Consider the following 21,258-nt stretch of genomic DNA (forward strand, 5'->3'; position numbering starts at 1 on the left):
GTTGCTTATGCCTGGGCTCTGATGTCTTTTTATTTACTGACAGAAATGTATTCTTGAGCCTCTGTCTTTGAAGTCTTTATGTTAGCACACAGGTCTGGGAGCAAGTAGACTTGCACATCCCATTCACACCAAGGAGGTTTTGGCTTGTTATCTACTGTTCTGATCTTTTTGTGTGTCTGTTCCACGTCTGAATTCACATGATTACTCTAGTATGGTAGAATCAATCAAGCTCTAGTTTGCAGCAGCCTTGCTCCATATAAGTCTTGAGTTTAGTTTCTGAGAGGAGGTTGGGGAGGTGGGGATGAGATGGGAACGCAATCTCATGAAAGGAAGGTGGGGGTAAGCCCTATTGCTGGTTCTTTCTGCAGAGGCAGTAGCTGAAGTGTAGAGCATCACGTTGGCCAGTGCTGGCAAAATCATGGCCAAAGCATTGCCAAGTTCCATGAACTCCTGACCTGTAATTGTTGCAGGCTGGGACCTGTTTGGTTTCTGGAGCCCAAAAGTCAGCATTCTGTATGCCTGACCAAAGAAGAGTCAGGTGTGCGGGATTGTCTATTTATTGATTGGAAAGGCAAGAGTATTTAACTATAAAGACTGAGGACTCTGCTTTTCTTAAAAAATTCTTCAAGGCAAATTGTCACCTATGAAAGCATAAATCTTTCTTCTTTCAGAAGAAATATCACTTATTTCAAATTAATTTCAAGCTTTTATTAACCTTAATACAGGTACAAGGAGGGAAATTCAGAAGGCTCACCCTGGCAATGCTACAGAGATAACTGAGCAATAACACTCTTCCTTTCCTGGTTCTGTCCCTACAAAGTTATATGACAGTAACATGTTTGATGGTGGTTTTCTTTGATTGGGTAACAGGACAGGAGTTTGTTTCACTTACACAAGAGGGAAAGGATATTTGCAACCAGCAGTAGAACAAGAGAGCATAGTCTTAAACTGTGCCAGGTGAGGTTTAGGTTGGATATTAAGAAGAAATTTTTTATGGAGAGGGTAATCAGGCATTGGAATGGGCTGCCCAGGGAAGTGGTGGGTTCTCCGTCCCTAGATTTTTAAGATGAGACTGGATGTTGCTCTTAGTGCCATGGTCTAGTAACTGCGGTGGTGTTGGATCAAGGGTTGGACTTGATGATCTCGGAGGTCTTTTCCAACCTGGCTAATTCTATGATTCTATGAAATAGATGCAGGACCCAACTGTATATTCTTCAAGTTGCCTACAAGATATGTGCAAAACTTTGAGGTGACTTTTCGGTAATGTAAATTCAGACCATGACATTCATGAGGAAACATCCTGTGCCTCATCCTTCACCTAACTCAAACCCATTTGTTGCTGTGGAGGGAGGACTAGTGTAGTTAAAAGTTCAGTGGAAGGCAACTGTAAGGTTGTCTCTTCCCTGTTCCGTAGCATTGGATTTATGGTAAGAGATGACTAGGAGCATTTTTATGGTATTTTCGGTTTTTCCCTGGGAAACACCGCTGGTGACTGGCTGCCAGCTGGATATAACCATTTACCACCACCCTCTGGGCCCAGCCATCCCTTCAGTTTTTAACCCCATGAACAGCACTCATCCAAGCCGTAAGCAGCCAGTTTATCGAGGAGAATGCTGTGGGAGATGGTGTTAAAGGCTTTACTAAAGCCCAGGCAGACAATACTCACAGCCCTTCCCTCATCCACAAAGTGCATCACCTCATCATAGCAGCAGACCAGGTTTGTCAAGCAGAACCTGCCCTTCATATACCTGTGCTGGCTCGGCTTGACTCCCCATGGGAAATACTTGAGCCAAGATATCTAAATGTGGCAGTGATCTCTGCTCCTGGACCTTAAAATCTGCAGAGGAGGGAGGAAGAAGAGATGTATAGAAATGCAGTAGTCTTCATGGAGCATGACATTAATGGGACTAGCTGGAATTTGGCTCTTGGTTGCTTGCTATCATTCCAGTATCTTCTTCATTGACCATGTATAGATCACTTTTTTTAAGGAAGATTTTTAATTGCCACATGGAAGTGCTTGATTAGTAGTGACTTTAAAGGAAGGCAGTTGAGATTAATAAAGTAAAAAAAATGCCACAGTTGTTTTACTAGAGGCACTGAGTGATTATGAGATACATCCTGTGAGAAGTATTCAGATTTCACAGACTCAAGATAAAATGCCATAGGAAGGAGACTGGGGAATTGCTCAGTAACAACAGTGAGGACTGTAGCTGATCAAAGGTGTTAATATTATTGTAAGGCAGCAGTAAGCAAAATAATCCCATTATAATTGAATATGCCTGAATATATGTTATGAGTTCTGTAACTCATATTGAACTGTAATGAGCAACATTATTTCCGTAATTTGTATATAAAAACTGGCTTACCAGGTCTTGTCAAGAGGTCATGTCTTGAAAATATAGAATATTTATTGATCCTTGGAATTATGCAAGCTAACATGATGTTAGAGTTGTCTTCAATATTTGGGTAGAGACAGAACAGTTTCAAAGTTGATAGTGGTTCTCTTTTTCAAAGGGGCAAGATGTAATTATGCTGTCCTTTCATGTGCTCTGATTTTCTTTATTGTGGCTGTAAACTGACACTTGTCAAAACTGTATCTGTTTAGTAGGGTTTCTGTATTTTACATGCATACCAATTAGTGTATTAAACACAAATCCTAGGAATGTCATAAGCTAAAGAGCCTTCTTTCCTAACAGCTTTGACTTTTCAAGTACTTGCAGAAAGCTTTGAGAAAGCATCCGTTGATCTATTGATTGATCTCTTGGGCGTACAGTGTTTCATGCAAATAAAGTGTAAAGTAACCCGCAGCCGTCCGTGTTTTAAAATGTGTATGCAGATAGTAATTGCTACGCTCTTTCCTATTAACTCGGTTTCTATTAGTGCGCATTTGCTGTGGTTCTGTGGGGAAATGCTGTTAATATAGGGTTCTGTTAAAATTTCTGAACAGTTCCTTATTCACACTCTCGCTTTTTTACTTTAACCTGTGCCTGAATTAGAAGCTGTCCAAAACATATGTACTGACTGTCTCTGTGCACTGCTAGTTTGAGCTTCAGCTCTTAATGTCCTTGGCTCTCAGTAATCAATAGGAAGCAAAACAACTGCATCAACAGCCTCATCACTGTAAAAGGAAACTTCTTTTGGGTAGTGTGTTTGAAGATAGGAGGATAATGGCTCTCATTGAGAAAGATGAAATATCTTGTCCTTAAGACTGCAAACAAAAATGTTTTGTTTTCTGCTGCCTGCTTGGAAAATGAGCATGTCTTCCAGTGTGTCATACTGGGAAATAAAATCAAAACTCCAAATCAAACTAAGGAAAAACAGATTAAGATATTAAATGATCCTTGGTAGCAATGTACAGGACTGTTACCCAAAATATTTTTTACCTCTAAAATGCTGAGTAAAAAGGTTGAGTTTTAGCATCTCTTAGTTCTAACTTATTTCACAGTGAAAACAGCTTTATAGGGTTCTGTACTAACGTATATATAATTCTCTTTGACCCCCATTCTCATTTTATGAACTTGTAGATCAATGAAACAAACCATTAAATAGATTGAATACTGCCTGCAACACTGATGTAGATGATTCCAATTTTATTAAGCCTATTTGAAAATCTCATACAGGTTGCGGCATCCATAAAATGACAAACTGTGGAACGTAAATTTAAACATTAGAGGAAAAGATTCATTCGTGGCTAGGCTTCGCGAACGAAAATTTGGGAAGGCTCTATCCACATTTGTTACAGGCACGCTGGTGGCTTATGAGGCCAATACGTGACAGACATATCCGATTGCAAAAGGCACAGCAGAAAGACTCCTTAGATGGTGTATTCTGCAAGACACGATTCTTTCTGCGTTGCCTTTTCTCCTCAAGAGTGATCCTGCGTGTGTTCTCGAAGGAGGCAGCTGCGTTATAGATGGTGTGTCTCCAGGCCTCACGATTGGAGGCCAGAGTAGACCAGTTATGATGATCAATATGCCCAAGGCTGAGATGTTGTTTCTGGGAGTCCTTGTATCTTCTCTTTGGGGCTCCTCTCTTGTGGCAACCGGTGGCAAGTTCACCATAAAGCAAGATCTTAGGGAGGTGGTGGTCCTTCATCCTTGAGAGGTGTCCTGCCCAGCACAGCTGTGTTCTCGGTAACATGGCCTCAATACTTGTGACTGCTGCTTGTTCTAGACCAGATGTATTGGTCACATAATCTGACCAGTGGATGTTTAGGATTGTACGGAGGCAGCGTTGATGGAAGCATTCTAGGAGACGCAGGTGGTGGTGGTAGACATCCCATGATTCGGAACCGTATAAGAGAGTAGACAGCACTATGGCTCTGTAAACACTGATCTTTGTGCTTTTCTTCAAGTGTTTATTACGCCATACTCTTTTGTGGAGTTTTCCAAAAGCACTATATGCCTTTGCTAACCTGTTGTCTATCTCTCCGTCAATCCGTACCATTGATGAGGCTACCAAGGTAATTAAACTGCTGGACTGATTTGAGCTCTGATTGGCCAATGGTGATGTGGGGATGATGGGGGACTTCCTGAGGTGCAGGTTGATGGAGAACTTCTGTCTTCTTTAAGCTGACTTCCAGCCCAAAGAGCTCAGCAGCGTCTGCAAAGCAGGATGTTAAACGCTGCAGAGCTGCTTCTGTGTGGGCAACAAGGGCAGCGTCATCAGCATAAAGCAGCTCCCGGACAAGATGGTTTAAGGTCTTAGTGTGGGCCTTCAGTCACCTTAGGTTGAATAGGCTTCCATCAGTATGATATTGAATGTAGATACCGTCCTGATCATCGAGGTCTGCTGTGGCCCGTAACATGGAAAAGAAATCTTTAAAATATACTGGATACTTTTAAGAAGTGGAAAGGAGAACAAAAACTTTTTAGTTTTGGGTTACTGTAAATAGTTTAATATGATATTATATTGATTATATTGTGTGCTGCCTTCCTGTTGTAAGCAACTGGAACATGTAAAAGGATCAAGACTCTTTATCTTGATGTACAACTTCATGGGATAGACTATTTAGTCTGTTCTGCTCCTAGTTTTTCCAGCTGCTAAGTAAATTCAGTTATGGGAAAATCTGATCTGAAGAGAGACACTGATGTGTAATTGAGATACAGAATTTTCAGTGAATCCCTGGCTGCTAATAAGTTAGTTTGTCTTCTATCTGTGCTTTTGTCTTTCGGTAAAAGAGTAATATTTATACTTGTCATTAGAGTTCTTAATTATAGGAATTAAAAATATGGTGTTACTTCATATATAGTACTTCAGGGATTAAAAATGATCATTAGAAGGAAGGAAAAAAATTATATTAAATGTTTATGTTACTGTGCTCTGAAACACAAGGCAGTATTGAGTCTGGTGCATGCAAAATCTGCAAAATTCTGAGAAGAAGTATGGATTTCTTAAGGCAACTTCATCTTCTGCTGGATTGCTCTAGAAGACATTCTTCTTTGTGCAACAAACATTCTCCAGAAATCTATACAGGAGCCTCTTCTTGCTTGCCAACAAAAATTAGGTGACATTTTGTCCTCATTTTGCCACAGCATTAGCCAGCACTGCTCTTTGAAGCAGTGGCTTAAATCCAACAAGCAAATAAAACTAGGAATAAATTGTTTCATTGTATTTCCTACTGGAAACCAGAAACTGAGAACACAACTACATATTCTCTTTGCCTTCGTCCCTTCCAGTCAGCAATTTGAGCTTCCTTCGTATAAATCATGGTTCATTTAAAAAGATCAGAGATACATGTCCTGTATGCTTGATTTCCTTCAGTGGAAAAGAGTAAAAATCTAAACTGGTTTTTTGATTCAAAATACTCTGTTTGGATCAAGGATCCAAATCACATTCTGCTTATAATAAACCTTATGCACTTGGTGAAGAGAGAAGGTGGGATGAGACTTCACATTATAGAAAGTTTCAATTTCTCAGCACTTCTTCTGCTTGTACTTTCCCTTGAATGCTTGAGTTTACATACATGATCTCCAAATTTGTGCAACTCATATGTAGAGATATAACTGGCAAGTGAGATGTGAGTATATAAAATTTATGTTTTAATTCACTTAAGTCATCATTACAGGAAACATTTATTTATTCTGACAGAGTTTAGATCAGGTTTGTAATGACCAAGAAAGTCTGATTGCAGACCTCCAGTTTATATACAACTCATTGAAATATATTATTTCAAATCCTGTTGGAGCATAAAGGATTTTAGGCATCTAAAATTTAGCACCTTGCTTTGAGAAAAAAGTTCAGAATATGACCATGTTGTAACATTTTCCTTTCTGAATTACTTGAGTGGGGGCTTGTAGAGAGCATAACCAGTGAGAAGGGGGATGTTTGAGATTGTTTGGAACAGGTAGAAATTGAGTCATGGATGTGTGACTGTTCTCAGAACAGTGATGTTCCCAAATATGGCAATACATTAGATATTATGATGCATAAGATGTTATGATGCCAGTGACTGCTCAGTGTTTTGTTGTGTGCTCGTTGAAGAAGGAAAAAAATTGGCTTCTTTACATATAAAAAGGATCATGTTTATGAAAGGCTCTTTCAGAATCAGTTCAGTATGTATAAACACAGGGGTTTGCTGTCATACCTTTTTTTTTACTATTTCTTCTCTAATGAATAGAAAAGCTAGAAACAATTCATCAATGACAGTTTATTCAGCTCCAATGCCAGTAAACTCTTAGGACATTACAGGTCATCCAGTATCCCAGATACAGGTCTGCAAAGCTCGTGAGATAGTCATCTGTGGTACTTCCAGAAAGTAGTATTAAAAAAGTTCCACTGATGGCTCAAGTGGGTCCTTGTTAATAACATAATTCAAACTAAATAATTTCTCTTTGGGGGAGAGCAATTAGACTTAAATTTGATATTCTCAAAATAGTGTACTCCAAATTCTTTAGTCTGTTTGTTTAAAGACTAATAATTAATACAGTGCTGATTTCAAAGCTCTTTGAATGAAAAGCTGCTGTTGGAAATAAAGTTATCACCAGGTTAAATTTTAAGCTACTTAATATTTTCTTTACGATCTTGGATAAATTTGCATTTGAGAGAGACAGATTCATAATGTTCCTTTAAAGGATGAATGAAGTTCTGCTATTCCTTGTACAGGGAAGAAGGATAGTTTTTTTCTGTCTTCCACTTTTTTTTTGAGATTTTATTTTTATTCTTTAGTGTACTTTCCTCTGCAAGTCTGAGTGGCAACTTATATAACAGCAGTATTGTTTTAAAACTAATATTAAACTCAGAATCCAGTGTCCTGACAGCAACTCAAGCCAAAATCAGGCTTTGCCTCAACTTGCCTGACTGCATTTGAGCATTTGAACTCTTAAGAAGCCAAATGAGAGGCTGAAAGTTAGGACATAAGAAATCTTCTAAACAGCCACTGCCTGTAACATTTTGCCTTTGTTAGCTCGATGACTCCAAATAGTCAGAGATCTATTGTACCAGTTAAGTTCATATTGCCTGCTGCTTAATGGGTTTGCAACTTTTTGTACTTTTTCTGGAACCATTATTTTAAAGCACTTCCATTCAGATTCTGCATCTTTATATTTCAGTCCTATTTCCTTGTTTCGTTTCATTGGTGTCCTTCTACAGCCTTCTTATCCCCTTCACACACACCACCTCCCCTCTCCTCTCCCCCTGTTCCCTCCTACCCCACTCCCCACAATTATGCTGTATTCATGTATCCTTTTCATTTCTATGTACTTCACCTGATTGCTTTCCATGTTTCAATGAAGAAAGTCAATAGACTCGCCTCTTCTTTTCCACCTTTTTCTTTTCTTTCACTGTTTTCTTTTCTCTCTGATTTTCTGGACTCCTTTCTGTTAACCAATTTTTTTTCTTTAAAAGAAAGATTTAATAATAAATATTTAATAAAAATTTAATAACACATTTAAAAGTCATTGTGATTAATTCTTCTGCCTTCAGTAGGACTTCAGGACTCTCTTGTGGACTTCTTGACTCCTGTAGACTGCTCAGGTCCTAGGTCTGCAGCTTCTTTCGTAGTGGTTGTTTTAGATACCACTATTGACTAATAGGATTACTAATATACATGCAAAAGCAACTAAGAATGTAGAGTAAGAGAATTAATTAGGTTGAAAAATACCCTTAAGATCATGAGGTCCAACCATTAACCTAACATTACCAAGTCCACCACTAAACCATGTCCCTAAGCACCTCCGGTGGTTTGCAAGAACACATTGCTTCACTTTCCTTAAAGTAGTTATGCTGCCTTCCCAACCCCCTCCACCTCCCCGCATATGGCTTATCATGATCTGAAATTTACAGGAGTTGTAAGCAGATCTGTTTTCTACCTGTGTTTGCCCATGCACTATTCACTGAGTAGTAGTTCAACAGTTGAAACTTCTCAAAATTCAGAAATGACTTTAAACACAGCAATATGATTTCATTGTGATTACAGCAGACCAGGTAAGAAACAACCTAAAAGGCCAAAAAGCTTTCACTTGCAATTATTTGCTTTGATGTTAAAAGTGTGGTATAGATGCGTGGTTTTACATGTATGCGTCCTTTGACTTAGTTGACAAGAATGTATACAATCTCACATATTTAAGAAAACAAAATTCCACAGAGGAAGTCTGAATGGCCTTGGAAATTTGAAGGGAAAGTATCAATCATGCAGTAGCTCTCAGTTCTAGACTACCAAAACCCCAACAATATTTCTCCCTTTCCATCTAACCTGTAAATTCTAAACCTCCTTCAGAAAATTACTTACTGTTCTGAAATGAGGCTGATACTATATTTTTGTATGTGAATTAGCAGATCCCTTTGTTTTTTCTTGACATCTTACGCTAAACCTTATTAATTGTTTCAAAGAAAAGGCATTTTACTGCATGCTTTTAGAAATGTGGGGTTGCATAAGCTAGCACATTCAACTTCTGTATGTGTGATTACCTCCTTTCAGGGTAGAAGTACTAAGAGTGCCTCAAGATTAGAACAAGCAAGAAAATGCAGTGTAAATGAATTAATCATTGTTACTAACAGTCACATTCAACTTCTCTTGAAACTCATAATGTAAGTTCCAATTTTTTAAAGCAAATCAAGATTTGGCTCTGAATTGTTTAAATTTCTGTGGAATATTGATAAGCTTTCAGTCTTTACAAACATTGAGGACTTACTAAACCAGGTAAAAACCCCCTGAAAACAAGCAAACAAAAACTACTGCTGAAATTTACGTTTGCAGATGATTAGTTAATTCTCACGCATGTTTTTTTCAAATGTCATTAGAACAAGTAATGGTGACTGTCAACAGTGATGTACATAATAACTCAACTGCATCAGATAACAGCAGACTGGGTAAGACAATGCTATTCTAGGAAGTATTTGTGCCACAGAGTCAGCTAGTTAAATTTTGCACAGGGCCCTACATAGCATTTTTTAAAGTTCTTAGCCTTAGACAGTCAGGTAAGGTTTGGGGGATAGGTTTCTCCTTCATCTCAGAACAGAACATGTGCTAGGGATTTTTTTTTGTGTTTCAATGTGCCATCATATTTGTTGATGTTTAAGTTCCTGTTGATATTTAAAAACAATAAATGTCAAGATAATTGACTAATATTTCCCCCAGGTCCACTGTTTTTCTGCCATTACAAAGTCATTTAATGACATTAAAGGCAGGAACCTGTTTGGAGAAGGCAGAAATGATGATGTGCACAGAGCTGAGGTGTGGAAAGTTACAGAGGACCCTGGTGTTGTACTTAGAATATCTCTCTGGTGTAGAGGGGTACCCTTCACTTAGTTGGTGTAACATACTAAAGACAGAGAACTTAATTGTGCACACCAGGCTTGTTCACCGTAAACCTTTGCACAAGGCAGAATACCTGACTGAAGTTTTTCTAACCCATGCATAGTACAGTCCTTGGTTTAAAAATTCTATATTTGTTGCATTACAGCTCAATATGAGTATATGTTAAAGACAAACGTATAGCACACTCTATACATTTTTAGTAAACAAATAAAGTCTTTGGCCATAAGATAGAGCTAATGTTGTCATTTTCATAAATTCATATACAGTTTTTATGTAACATTTTATGTATGCTTTAAATGCATTTTATGTGTATGTGTTTGATTGTTAAGTATTCATTTGTATTTGGTCTTTTATATTAATTTTTCTTTGATTTTTTTTTAAGCATGATTTCTCACATTTTATTTTGTTTCTTTTAGGTTTTGTTTTATTTCATAAGATCCCACTGGATGGGTAAATGAAATAAGGAAAAGATGAGAGGGGCTGTTGAGCTTGTGGAATCTGTATGCTGCACAGTAGGGAGTGGACAGTGTTCTTGCCCAGTGAAGTGTCACCTCCCTTGGATTCTCTTTTAGTCATTGGTTCTGTGTGGAGAACTGTAGAAGTACATTCAAATCAGTAGCTGTTTTTGCAAGAGCGGGGCAAAGCGAAGCCCTGAGGCAGCTAAAAAACTCAAGAAAGTCCAGAAATAAGCTACCACACTCTTTCCTATTGCCTTGTCCTCACTGTATCTTCCAAAATGACACTGAGATGAAATGACATTATATTGTTTCCTCTGTCAACTATTTTTTTCTGTTTGAACTTAACTGGAAAGATGTTGATTTTATAAATAATATTTATCAAAGGTGAACTGCAAAGCTGCTTTTATTTTATTGCATTAATGCCTCTGCAAAACTTCTGCATTACTTGAGTGTGTGTGTAAGCTCACTGATTTCAGTGGGAATGCTCACATTCTTTAAAGTTAAGTTCTTGTATATTTGCAGGATACGGTCCTAAATCATGAAGCAGTAAATTGCAGAGCTGGCCCTGCAAGTCTTTTTATGAATGTAGTTCCACTGACTTTACCAGGAAGATGGAGAGTCTAAAATGTATACAGAAAGGTGGCAGTACTGTTTGTTAGTGTGTTTGAGTATTGAAGCAGCACCACCACTTAGACATTCAGTTAGGTCATGCTTATTCAAGATAGTCCATAAGTTTAGATGACCATACAAATTTGTAGTAGGACAGAATGCTGATTCTGAGCCAAGAATAAGAATAACATTATGTGGCTGTTCCTTCAGACTGTAGACTTAAAGGCTTGTTTAACTGTTCGTATTTAACTGTGAAGTATGCTTCAGAATATGCTTCAGTATACTTCAGAGAAGAGTTTAACACGTGAAGCTAAGTGAAGGCATGAGCATATTGCAAGAGCAAGTATGGCATTTAGATGGAGTGCTAGAAATTAATTTTCATTCTATTTACCTATCCAATCCTGAGTTTCTACTTTGATCTTTTCAGTTTAAGGAATTCTAAGAAATATGAAGTTTCTGGTTTGTTGTTTTTTGGTTTTTTTTAACTGAGAGCTACAAAGACTAGCAGCAAAAAACTGAGATAGGTGCTTATGTTTCTGTCCATTTTGATTACATTTTTGAGATACAGTTTGATTTTAATTACTTACAATTATGTGTAGTAAAAAAGTAGAGTAGATACTGTTTGTGTCTCCAGTATTTGCTTTTCATTGTTACTGCTTTTTAATTGCAGCCATTTTCACTCTTCCATCGTAACACCATTGTCTTGTCTTTTGCTGCAATCTTTACAGCCATACACCATGCCTCTCTTTCTACAATACTATCTTGACTCTTTTGTTCTATATCTATAAACTTACTTGCTTTTTGCCTTTTTAGACTCTTAGTCCTTCAGCTTTTTTCTTGTGTTCTCTTGAGTCTCTTGCATCCAAGTTCTTTATTCCTGCTGTGCTCAAGTTTTGGAAATATCCTTTTTAGTCAAGAAATGTGTCTACATTTGCATTCTTCTAGGCCTATGTAGTAAGAAATTTCCTCTCTCTTGCCACTGGTTAGGGATGGGGAGCTGCAGTTGCTAAAAATCTGTCCTAAAGATGTGTTCTTCTTCCCACACTAAAGAAGAGGACAGAACTGGAAGTCTACTGATGACCTAGGAATCATGTTGTCTTTGTCGCCCTGCACATACTGTGGTGATTTGGGGAGGGATGGCAGCAATTAAGGATATCCATCATAGTTCTCTTTGAAGTTAGATGACAACAAGTGTTCTGCTGTTCCTCAAAAACAATATTAGGAATGTTTGCTTTTTTTCTCCCTAAGTCTATGTTGACATGGTCTTATTTTTGAGAGATCATAACTTTCTCTTCTGCTTACTGGCTCACTTTTAACTTCTTTTTAATTATTTTCTTCTCAGACTTCTTGCTTAACCATGCATCTCTCTTCCTGTTGAAATAATATCTGATGTCATTGAGCTGATTCTAAATCAGTGGAGAATCATTTAGCAGCAATATCTGAACTAAAGTCAGTGGACTTACATCAAACATATGTTGGATCATGAGCAGTGCTTGACCAGTATCTGAAATTCCAGTTTGAGGTTTTGTTGGTACTAAGTCAGCATATCTCAGTTATGTGCTCACAATTTATTTCCAAATAAACAAGGTGAGAATCTGAACCCTTTTCTTTTGGCAGGGAAAAAGCAAACTCAAAGAGCTGGAATTTGGCAGTTGATTTTTGAAATATTTAACTTTAAAAGGTAGTTCTTTCAGATTCATAATATTTATATGCATAAATATGCACAGTTATTGATTGGGGATTTTACGTAACTTTTTGTAATTTATTTTGTAGCACTTTGCAGTTCATCTTTATCATACAGGGGTAGGTTTGACCTTCAAATGTTTCAGTATGTACTGACACAGTGTTTTGGATTTTATGTAATCATGGAGGTAACTTTAATAAACAACAACTGATTTATGCACCACCGAAATATATATATTTTTATATCTATATTGTAGAATATCCTTCTTACATATTTTGTACTACATTGTGTTAGCCACACGATGCACTATTACTTGACGCAGATATTCACAGAACCTTATGGATTGCAGCACCTGATTTGTTACTAATAACATCTTAACACAGAAGTTTAATGCTTTATGGAAAGACTACGAGTTCCTGAAATGGTTCCTTTTCAGTATGTGGACAGAGCTTCTTAAAACCAAGGGAGCTAAACGTTTAATGTGGAAATTACAGTACTGACTAGCTCCTGTCTTACTGCTTGATTGTAAGTGACATTGCTTCTAACTGTAGAGATTATGATCTGCCCAAATGGTGTTGGTTTACAGAGGGCTCAGTTAATTACAAATTCTTGACCTCCTTAAAATAAAGTGAGACTGAAACTAAGAATCATGCAGGAACCATTAACATGGTAAAAGTTGCTGAACAGCCAGGATTTGACATTAAAAAGCCTTTATATTGTTTCACTGAGCAATAAAAGAGGCTATGAGATGTCTAAAGGCAGAGTTGCTATTTTTTTCCCCTGTGCCAGATATGAAACTAAAATAAAAACGTATTTCTAATGTTCTGCTAGAAGGGGTTTATTTGTACTAGAATTTATTTTAAATAGACATTTAATATACTCAGAGACATACTTAGATAAGCTGTTGAGCAGTTTGATGGATAGATTAGTTTGGGGACTGGAGAGGAAGCACTGCTGGGCGTGTTTTGGTTTGGGGCAAGTCATATCATCCATTCTGTTAAATAAACCTCTTTTTGTTGAATTTGGTCAAAGTTTGACCAGTGGCCAGGTCTATATTGCAAACAAGTGTATTGTTTCCCAGGCAGAGCCCAGTGTTGTGCTTACTGCAGCTGCCTCCCATGAAAGGCAAGGTAAGGGCACTCACAAAGGCTGCTCCAGCAGAAAGGTGTTTGGGAATCATGTCTTTCTTTTATGAGAGTCATGGGAGCTCACAGCCAGGTCAGACAGAGGCTGGTACAGACATTTTCATGGCAATATGTCTCCGAGTACCCTAATCTGTGAAAGGCAGCCTTCAGCCTTTCCAGTGCCTTTGTCTACCAGCTGGATCTCTCCCAGGCAGCAGTGAAGAAAATCATGCATTTCAGTGGGAGCAAGATCAAGATCCTAGGGAACAGCAGACAATGCCAAGAAAACCTGTGGATAGCTAACTGAAAACAATTTTACTTCAAATAGTTCTTGCAGGAATTACTCTTTCTTTTTTGACTGTCAGCAGAAGCACTAAAAATCTGTTTTTTCCTAAGAAAGCCAATTTCTGAGCATGGTTTCTCAAAAATTAAAGAACATACGGAATTTCGCCATGTAGGAATGACCAATACACGTCCAACTGACTCCTTACTCAACAGCCTTCATGCAGAGGTCCATTTTGTCAATCCCTTTACCTCGCCATTCATGATAAGTTGACAATTAATCATCACCGTGAAGACCATCAGTTTGTTTGCATCTGTTTAAATGTTTAAAAACTTGCAAATGGTTTGTAAAGTTGGAAGCTATTATCAGATAGATGAAAAAATGTATCCTTTCTGACCTCTTTTTAATTCAGCTGTCCTTTTCCAGTTGTATATTTAACATTTGAAATAATTGCAAAGTTTTTAGTGCATTGGGCGACTAAGTGTTTTGCTCGTGTATGTTTCAAAAGAAAATCCCAAAAGCTTACCTGAAGGTTTTTAGTGTTTTCTGCATCTTCGTAATTTTCTCTGGCTTCTTCTCTTCCTTCCAGTTTTCAGTCGTTCTGTTTTCTGCTCTTAAGAGAACTCAATATCCTCCTTTATGAGCTGTAGTAAGCTCTGTTCTCCATAGGGCACAAATGTGTAGGGTCTTGGAATATCCTTTTGAAGGGCTTTGTCATCATTGTGTGATGTGGTAAAGTACTCCAAATTGAATATAGATCCATGTTGTTCCAGATTTTGTCATCTGATCTCCAGAGCAAGAGTTTTTGGACAGTTGGAAGTGTTGAGAAATATGAATACAGCATTATAAGGGAGCACAGAGAATGCTGATACTGATGCTGTGTATTTCACGTGTTACAACCTGTGTCATTGTGCCACTTCCATAGGAATGTATATCCCCGAACTTTTGAAGCTGACTTCCATTTGTTCTGTTCTTCTTTTGTTCATACAAAATAAATCTGCTCTGAAAATAGCAAATGATGCATTGATTGGAAATAAATATTGGTGTTTAGTTCCACAAGCATGTAGACTGTATGATTGAAATTGCAGAACATGTTATTGTCTTTTAATCAACCTCAGGTTAACTGTTTCCCCTATTTTCATCATAAAAGATTGAAAGAACCCACATTAGAACATGTATTGTTTTCATATAGAAATGCTTTATCCTTCTAATTTTAATAGCAACCTCCATGATTAGCTATGTTTTTACAGCTGCATGGAGTGTGGTGGATAAGCATATGTGTCCTGGCCTGGAGCAGAGTTGCAGCCAGTGTAGAGCCAAACTGCTTTCATTTTGAAGAGGGCAATTAATTCCCTGTAATCTCTAGAGGCAGCAACTCACAGCAGTGTTACTAAGCAGATTATGTCTTAATACAGGAGGAAACTTGTCTCGTTGCATACATGTTTTCACTGTAACTTTTTCCTCAGCTGAAATGACAAGAGCAATCATATAAGATTTCAGGGAACCATCCAATATTCAAATAAGTAGAGGGTAAAGTCATGGCTTTCTTATGATAGCTCTGATTTTTCCTTCATGTAAGCAGAGCAGGGCTCATGATCAGGCGTGTTGACCAAGCAGGAAAGAAATCTTAATTTTTTTCCTGAGACCTATTTTTTAACATAACTGTTTCATTGATATTATTGGCTTTACTAGTGTAAGAGCAGAATTGAGGTGCCACACCACTGCACAAACCCAAGACCAGAGTCTATGACAAATACATTTTAGATGTCTTCCACTGCCATTCAGAGCTTTATGTTCCTGAGTCTTTTTTATATTTCAGGCTCACTTTAAAAATAGGAAGAGTCATTCAGTCAATATCAAAGTATAGAAAATAAGCATTCTTTTCTGAATTATTTTTTTCATACATGATAGCATGAAATTGCCTTCTACCATACCATCACATCATGAATGGCAAGCACTGGGACAAGAGACAATGGGTAGAAACTGAGGCACAGGAATAAGAGGAAAAACTTCTTTGCTGTGCAGGTGACCAGGCACTGGGACAGATTGCCCAGAGAGGTCGTGGAGCCTCCCTCACTGGAGATATTCAGGAACCGTCTGGATGCAATCCTGTGCCATGTGCTCTGGGATGACCCTGCTTGAGCAGGGAGGTTGGACCATGTGACCCACTGTGGTCCCTTCCAACCTGACCCATTCTGTGATTAAAGAATTCATAGCTGTGATCCATCAGCAAACTGTGAGCTTTTCTCCCTCTCTTCTCTCTAATTCTTCCTATTGAAACTGTTTCATATTCTTGTAAATAACAGACAATCATTGTTTTTATTCACAAATGCTACCATAACAGTTTGCAAAAATCTGTGTTTATAAAAAATGGACTTGATGAACTTACTTTTAACAGGCCAATAAAGTTTTATAACTCCATATCATTGTGTTTTTCACTGCTTGTAAATTGATCAGATCTTGTATTTCATTAGTAATAGCACAGTACATTAGAAAATATATAAATCTTTGAGTTCCTCACTTATTATCTGTTGTTATAGATGTGCTGTTGTTTTTGTTTTCTGATAAACAGTGAGATTCCACTCCTTGATTATATTTTTATAGGATCTTTAATGGTTACTCTGTTTATAAAGCACTCCTCAAAGCCTCTTTGCAGTAGTTTTGTATCTATTTAGTTTAAATGTATGTGCGTTTAATATGTACCTTCAATCACGTATGGGTATTCAGACCAAATGACTACATTTTCAGCTGTTGGCCATAAGATAGCAACTTTTACATGTCAAGCTATGCTTCCTCTACTGACTACTTAACGTAGAAAAAGTTGATTGTTTAAATATTCAAGTAAGCTGTGCTTATTTTCCAAACTATTTTGAGAAAACATCACTGCTCTGATTTGAAGGGTATGTTTTGCTTTGTGACTGTGTTTGTTGGCCCAGACCATCTGGATTTCTTGACAGATCTAATGAAATGGAGTACACAAATGAAACTATTATGTCACAGTTTATGTCCAACTTCTTCTCTTTTTTTGCTTCTTACTAGGGCATGTCATATTTTCCCATTAACTTGATTGCTGTATTTGGACTGCAGCAGATTATATGTTAATTTTATTGCTTCTGAAATGTTTTGCCACATTTTTCTCTTTTGGGAGCTCAGCAGATCTCTAAGTATTGTACCAAGTCTGCTTTGTATACCTGTAGAAAATTTCAAATATTTCATCTCTTTGAACAGTTGTGGTGTTATGCAGTGTATTTTACACATATGCTTTTTTATCATCATCCATGTAAAATATGGTTTTGGAACTAATTTGATATATCCTCAATATCTAGAAGAAACAGTCTCAATATAAAGGTCAGTTCTTTTTCTAACAGGAGCTTTCAATAAGACTTGCAGGTAAATTGTGCTGTTGATTAAACTGGTAGACACAACTATTTTAAAGAAAGTATTCAAACAATATAAAACATTAGATTCTTGAAAATGCCAGATAGAAGAAGATACTCAGATGTGTTTGATATTTTTCTGAGTGGTAGCAAGCTTGCCATTGAAATACTCTTAATATAGGGTTTGCAGACTCAGTAGAGCAAGGTGTTATTATCTAGGGAGAACAACCAAAAAATGAAACTGAGTAAAGGCAAAAGTGAAAATAGCCATTTACACTGCCCAGGAATTTAGACAGTCAACACCACAAGAAATAAAAAAATCTTAATATTCTTGATAATCCAAATTAGTGTAAAAATGCAAACAAGGGTTTATTTTTTAATGGACATTAATTATAACTTAACAGTATTGTTGTAGAAGTCTATATTTTGTTCTTTTAAATGAGAAAAAAGATACAAATGGCATGTATTGGATATTTGTATCTTGAGAAATTGTAATTTCTGTCTAATTTCATCATTAAAATACTTAAAGAATAAAAAGTTAATTTCATAGATTAGTTTATAATTCTGTTACTATTTTAAAGGTAAAGTGAATTTAAAGATCACCTTTCAGGTTGAGTAATTGATGTTTCTCCCTCTATTATGTTAGTAATCTGGTGCTAAATGAAAAATGCAGAGCACATAATAAGCAGTTCTTTGTATATTACAGTTCCATGAGAATGGTTGCAAAAAGTCACAAGATACTGTGTTTTAATTTATAGATAATTGTATTGAAAGACCTTTTGGCAGTGTGTTTTACCTGTTAAAAGCAAATACACTGTGCAGTTTTCTAAAACAAGTGTCAGTGAGGAGAATAGAAAGGTGGGTTTGAAAGACAGATGAAAATTAATTTGGATTGGAGTTCTTACTCTGATAATTGAAGAACTGTCTTTAAAACCACTCTGTTGTTGTATTTATGCAATTTGATTTTGTACTGTAGTTTTCAAATTCATGGTTTATTCCCACTATGCCATTTTATGATACCATGATTTCTGCAGTTTTCGTTGTAGCAGACTTTAGATCTAGTTCCCTAATACATTGCGTCTGTAATCAGTAAAATCCCAAATAGTGTCTCGGATAAGTTAGAATCTCAATGTGACAGTATCTTTCATACATGCATTTATTCTTGCCACATAAAAGTGCTGTGCTATTTTCACATTCAGAAAGAGCAAAGTATTCAACTGGCTGTTCTAGCCATGACACATTCCCAGGATAGCTGATATGTAGAAGGAAAATATAGAAGTTTTTGTTGGGAACCACATACCAATGACACTACGGATCACATTTCCTCAATAACTCCTTATAGCTGGTATTAGGGATTAGAGTCAGAAACCAGAAAGTGGTGAAACTCCAGATGGACAATTGGGTGTTCCTTCATGAGTGGCACGATCCACTGAAGAGTCACCATATTTTCTCCTGGAACAGTTTTAGCAAAATTACAGTGTCTAGACCACCAAAGTCAATGATTCCTCAGGAAGGGATGCGTCATCCCTGCCTCAGGGAACAAGATCCAAGAAAACAATTGGTTCTATATAAAGGTTCTATGTAAACCTTTGTCTGAGAGCTGGGTAGTGTTTCTTTCATTTTGTTTCTCAGCCCATGCTGAGTGTTTGTGGTGTCTTTACACTAGCAGACGTCCCAGCATAGACCCTGCTGCCTAAACCAGAATTCTGCTTTCTTTTTCTAAAGATGCATGCCATGGAATCAATTTTAATGCTTACTTATGAGACCTAGCATGATGCTGAGGTCATAGCTTATACGTTAGCTCACACTTTTCGTCCCCAGATGGTCCCAGGGTGAAGGTCAATACAGCTAGCCATGTCAGAGATTCCTGGTGCACTTTCTACTATCCAATTAATGCATAATCATAAGAAGTTCCTTCACTTTTAAGACATTTCATGTCTTAAAAATCCAGGGAAAAATCCAAGGGCTGTATATACCATCAAAATTGGAACAACATGTGAGATCTTAATAAGTCTATACTTTGTAGACAAAAACATTTACATAATACTTCCATTTGCATTCAGATTCAAAACTGTGTATGTTGCCTTAAATATGAGGTAAAAGTCAAGCATGAAAGAATATCAGTGTTGTCTTTCTCATGGTAAGCCCCGCACATTGACTTTTCCATTAATGTCAGGTGATAAGATGACCTAGCAAGTCAGTTTGTCTCAATTTTATAAGCCAAAAGTAACTTTTTGGCAGTCTGAGGTACTACCTTTATGTTGTAATGTAACTGTCTGCCTGGTGAAGTCTGTCTTCTGGGTAGCAAGTAGCCCATTGACAAATATCTCAGTCTCTGATGGGTCTTGTGAAGGTTTCTGCCACACAGCTTTCTGTTATTACTCATTGCTTAGTTCTATAATTTTTAAATACATGCAATGTTCTTTAAATACTACTCAAATCAGCAACTCTGTATTTGTTTGCTTACGAGATTATAAGTCAAAATCATGGAAAGCTCATTGCGATTTGCCTGAGCATTTCCTTTATCCAGGCATCTGACACACAGTTTTTGAGGCAGAACATGCGGAGACGAGCTTTCTACTTGTTGTGTGATACAACAGGTTACCTTTTCCCATATGTAGGTTTGTTTTTCCTTGGGAGTTGGCAGTCTTCTTTCCAGGTAAAGAATCACACTTTATCGTACTTCATCATTGTCTCAAAAAAAAAGGCACAAAGGGCCCTGCACCTCTTCAAGAGGAAGGCAAAGATTTATCATAACTGCTTTTTCTTTCTAAAGAGGATACCAGGTTTCCATTGCCTGCTGCTACTTCACACTTCATTGGAATCCAAATGTATATATAACCTGTTGCTGTTGAACTCAACTACTCTGGGACACAGGTGAAGTTGTTACCTGCTATTAGAAGGTTATGGTGTGGCCTCTGGAGTCAGTTGTTTCCAATGGCAAGGCTCCAATATGGTTTGCTCCTGGGTTCTGCTCTGAACTTTGCCCGTGGTGAGTGCAGCTGTAACCACTAGTGATATGTAGATGGCCCACATGATAGCAGTTTGATCAGTGATTGCCAAGGGACAGCTACTTATGCCAGGAAAGGACAGCTTTTGGCAGATGAAGCAGAGAGGCTGAAAATTGATGGCAGAGAGACTTAATTACTGTGTGATCAATCAAATCACAAAGAGTTTGATTGTCTCTAGGAGGGGAGTGGGAATTCCTAAAAAACATTTTTTTCCCATTTGGAGACATGGAGGTCTTGCTTTGGGTGCCATAAGTCAGGCTACTGTGAGATTTATTTGTTTAATACAGAATATCATTGTAATTTTAACTATCAGCATTCATGAGGATTTCTGTCTGCATGTTTCAGGTTGTAAAGGGTCTGTGCTGATGCTTGTCCGTTTGCAATAGAGCCCTGGCTCTGACTTCAGATAGAGCACAGTTCTGTAAAACAAATTGTGGATGTTTATTCATCTGGGATTTTTGTCATCCCTGCATTTATGGGTGGGAGAACTAGTGTGTGTTTGTGTGGTCCTACCTGGAGTCGCATCTTTCTCTTACTTGAATTATGGTATCTGCTTCAGGATTCTAAGGAAGTCTGCTAGTGTACCACATTGAATTGTTTTATGTAATGTGTAACTGCTTTCTTTAGCATCCTGAAACATTTTACCATTGCTGCCTACACATTGCAAGTGCACAGCTTGTGCAGCCTGATTCTCCCGTGTCTTTCCTTGCATTGCATTTCTGTTTGTGCCGTGTAGCTGTAAAATGCTAACAGATCAATCTGTCCAGCAGTGAATGTATCTGCATGGGATGCAAAACCATGAGGAACTCAAAATCAGTAGGGATGGAGAAAAGTATGAGTCAGATCCTTTAACCAATTCACATCAGCTAAGAGATTAATTTAAATACTTCTTGTTTGTAAGTACTACTACTCCTACTGTTTGGGAATGGTGGATTTTAAAGCTTGAATTTCACTG

At 37.5% G+C, this 21,258-nt stretch overlaps 1 protein-coding gene across 8 annotated transcripts in view; it reads left to right on the top strand.

The window, feature by feature from the left end:
- Nucleotides 1–21,258, top strand: part of NTRK2 (neurotrophic receptor tyrosine kinase 2) — a 208,986-nt gene that overhangs the window by 81,571 nt on the left and 106,157 nt on the right. For 2 of the 8 annotated variants that reach the window (XM_027634780.1, XM_027634781.1), the window contains 2 exons: nt 9,241–9,309; nt 10,174–15,823. The exons of 3 other annotated variants lie outside the window; for them this stretch is intronic. In XM_027634780.1, the coding sequence (XP_027490581.1) occupies nt 9,241–9,309; nt 10,174–10,211 (107 nt within the window). In that variant the 3' untranslated portion in view covers nt 10,212–15,823. 3 more of the 8 variants (XM_027634779.1, XM_027634782.1, XM_027634784.1) reach the window with 3 other exon arrangements.

This window comes from Corapipo altera, unplaced genomic scaffold (assembly GCF_003945725.1).
Source record: "Corapipo altera isolate COAL_440 unplaced genomic scaffold, ASM394572v1 61411, whole genome shotgun sequence".
NCBI classification, from domain to species: Eukaryota; Metazoa; Chordata; class Aves; order Passeriformes; family Pipridae; genus Corapipo; species Corapipo altera.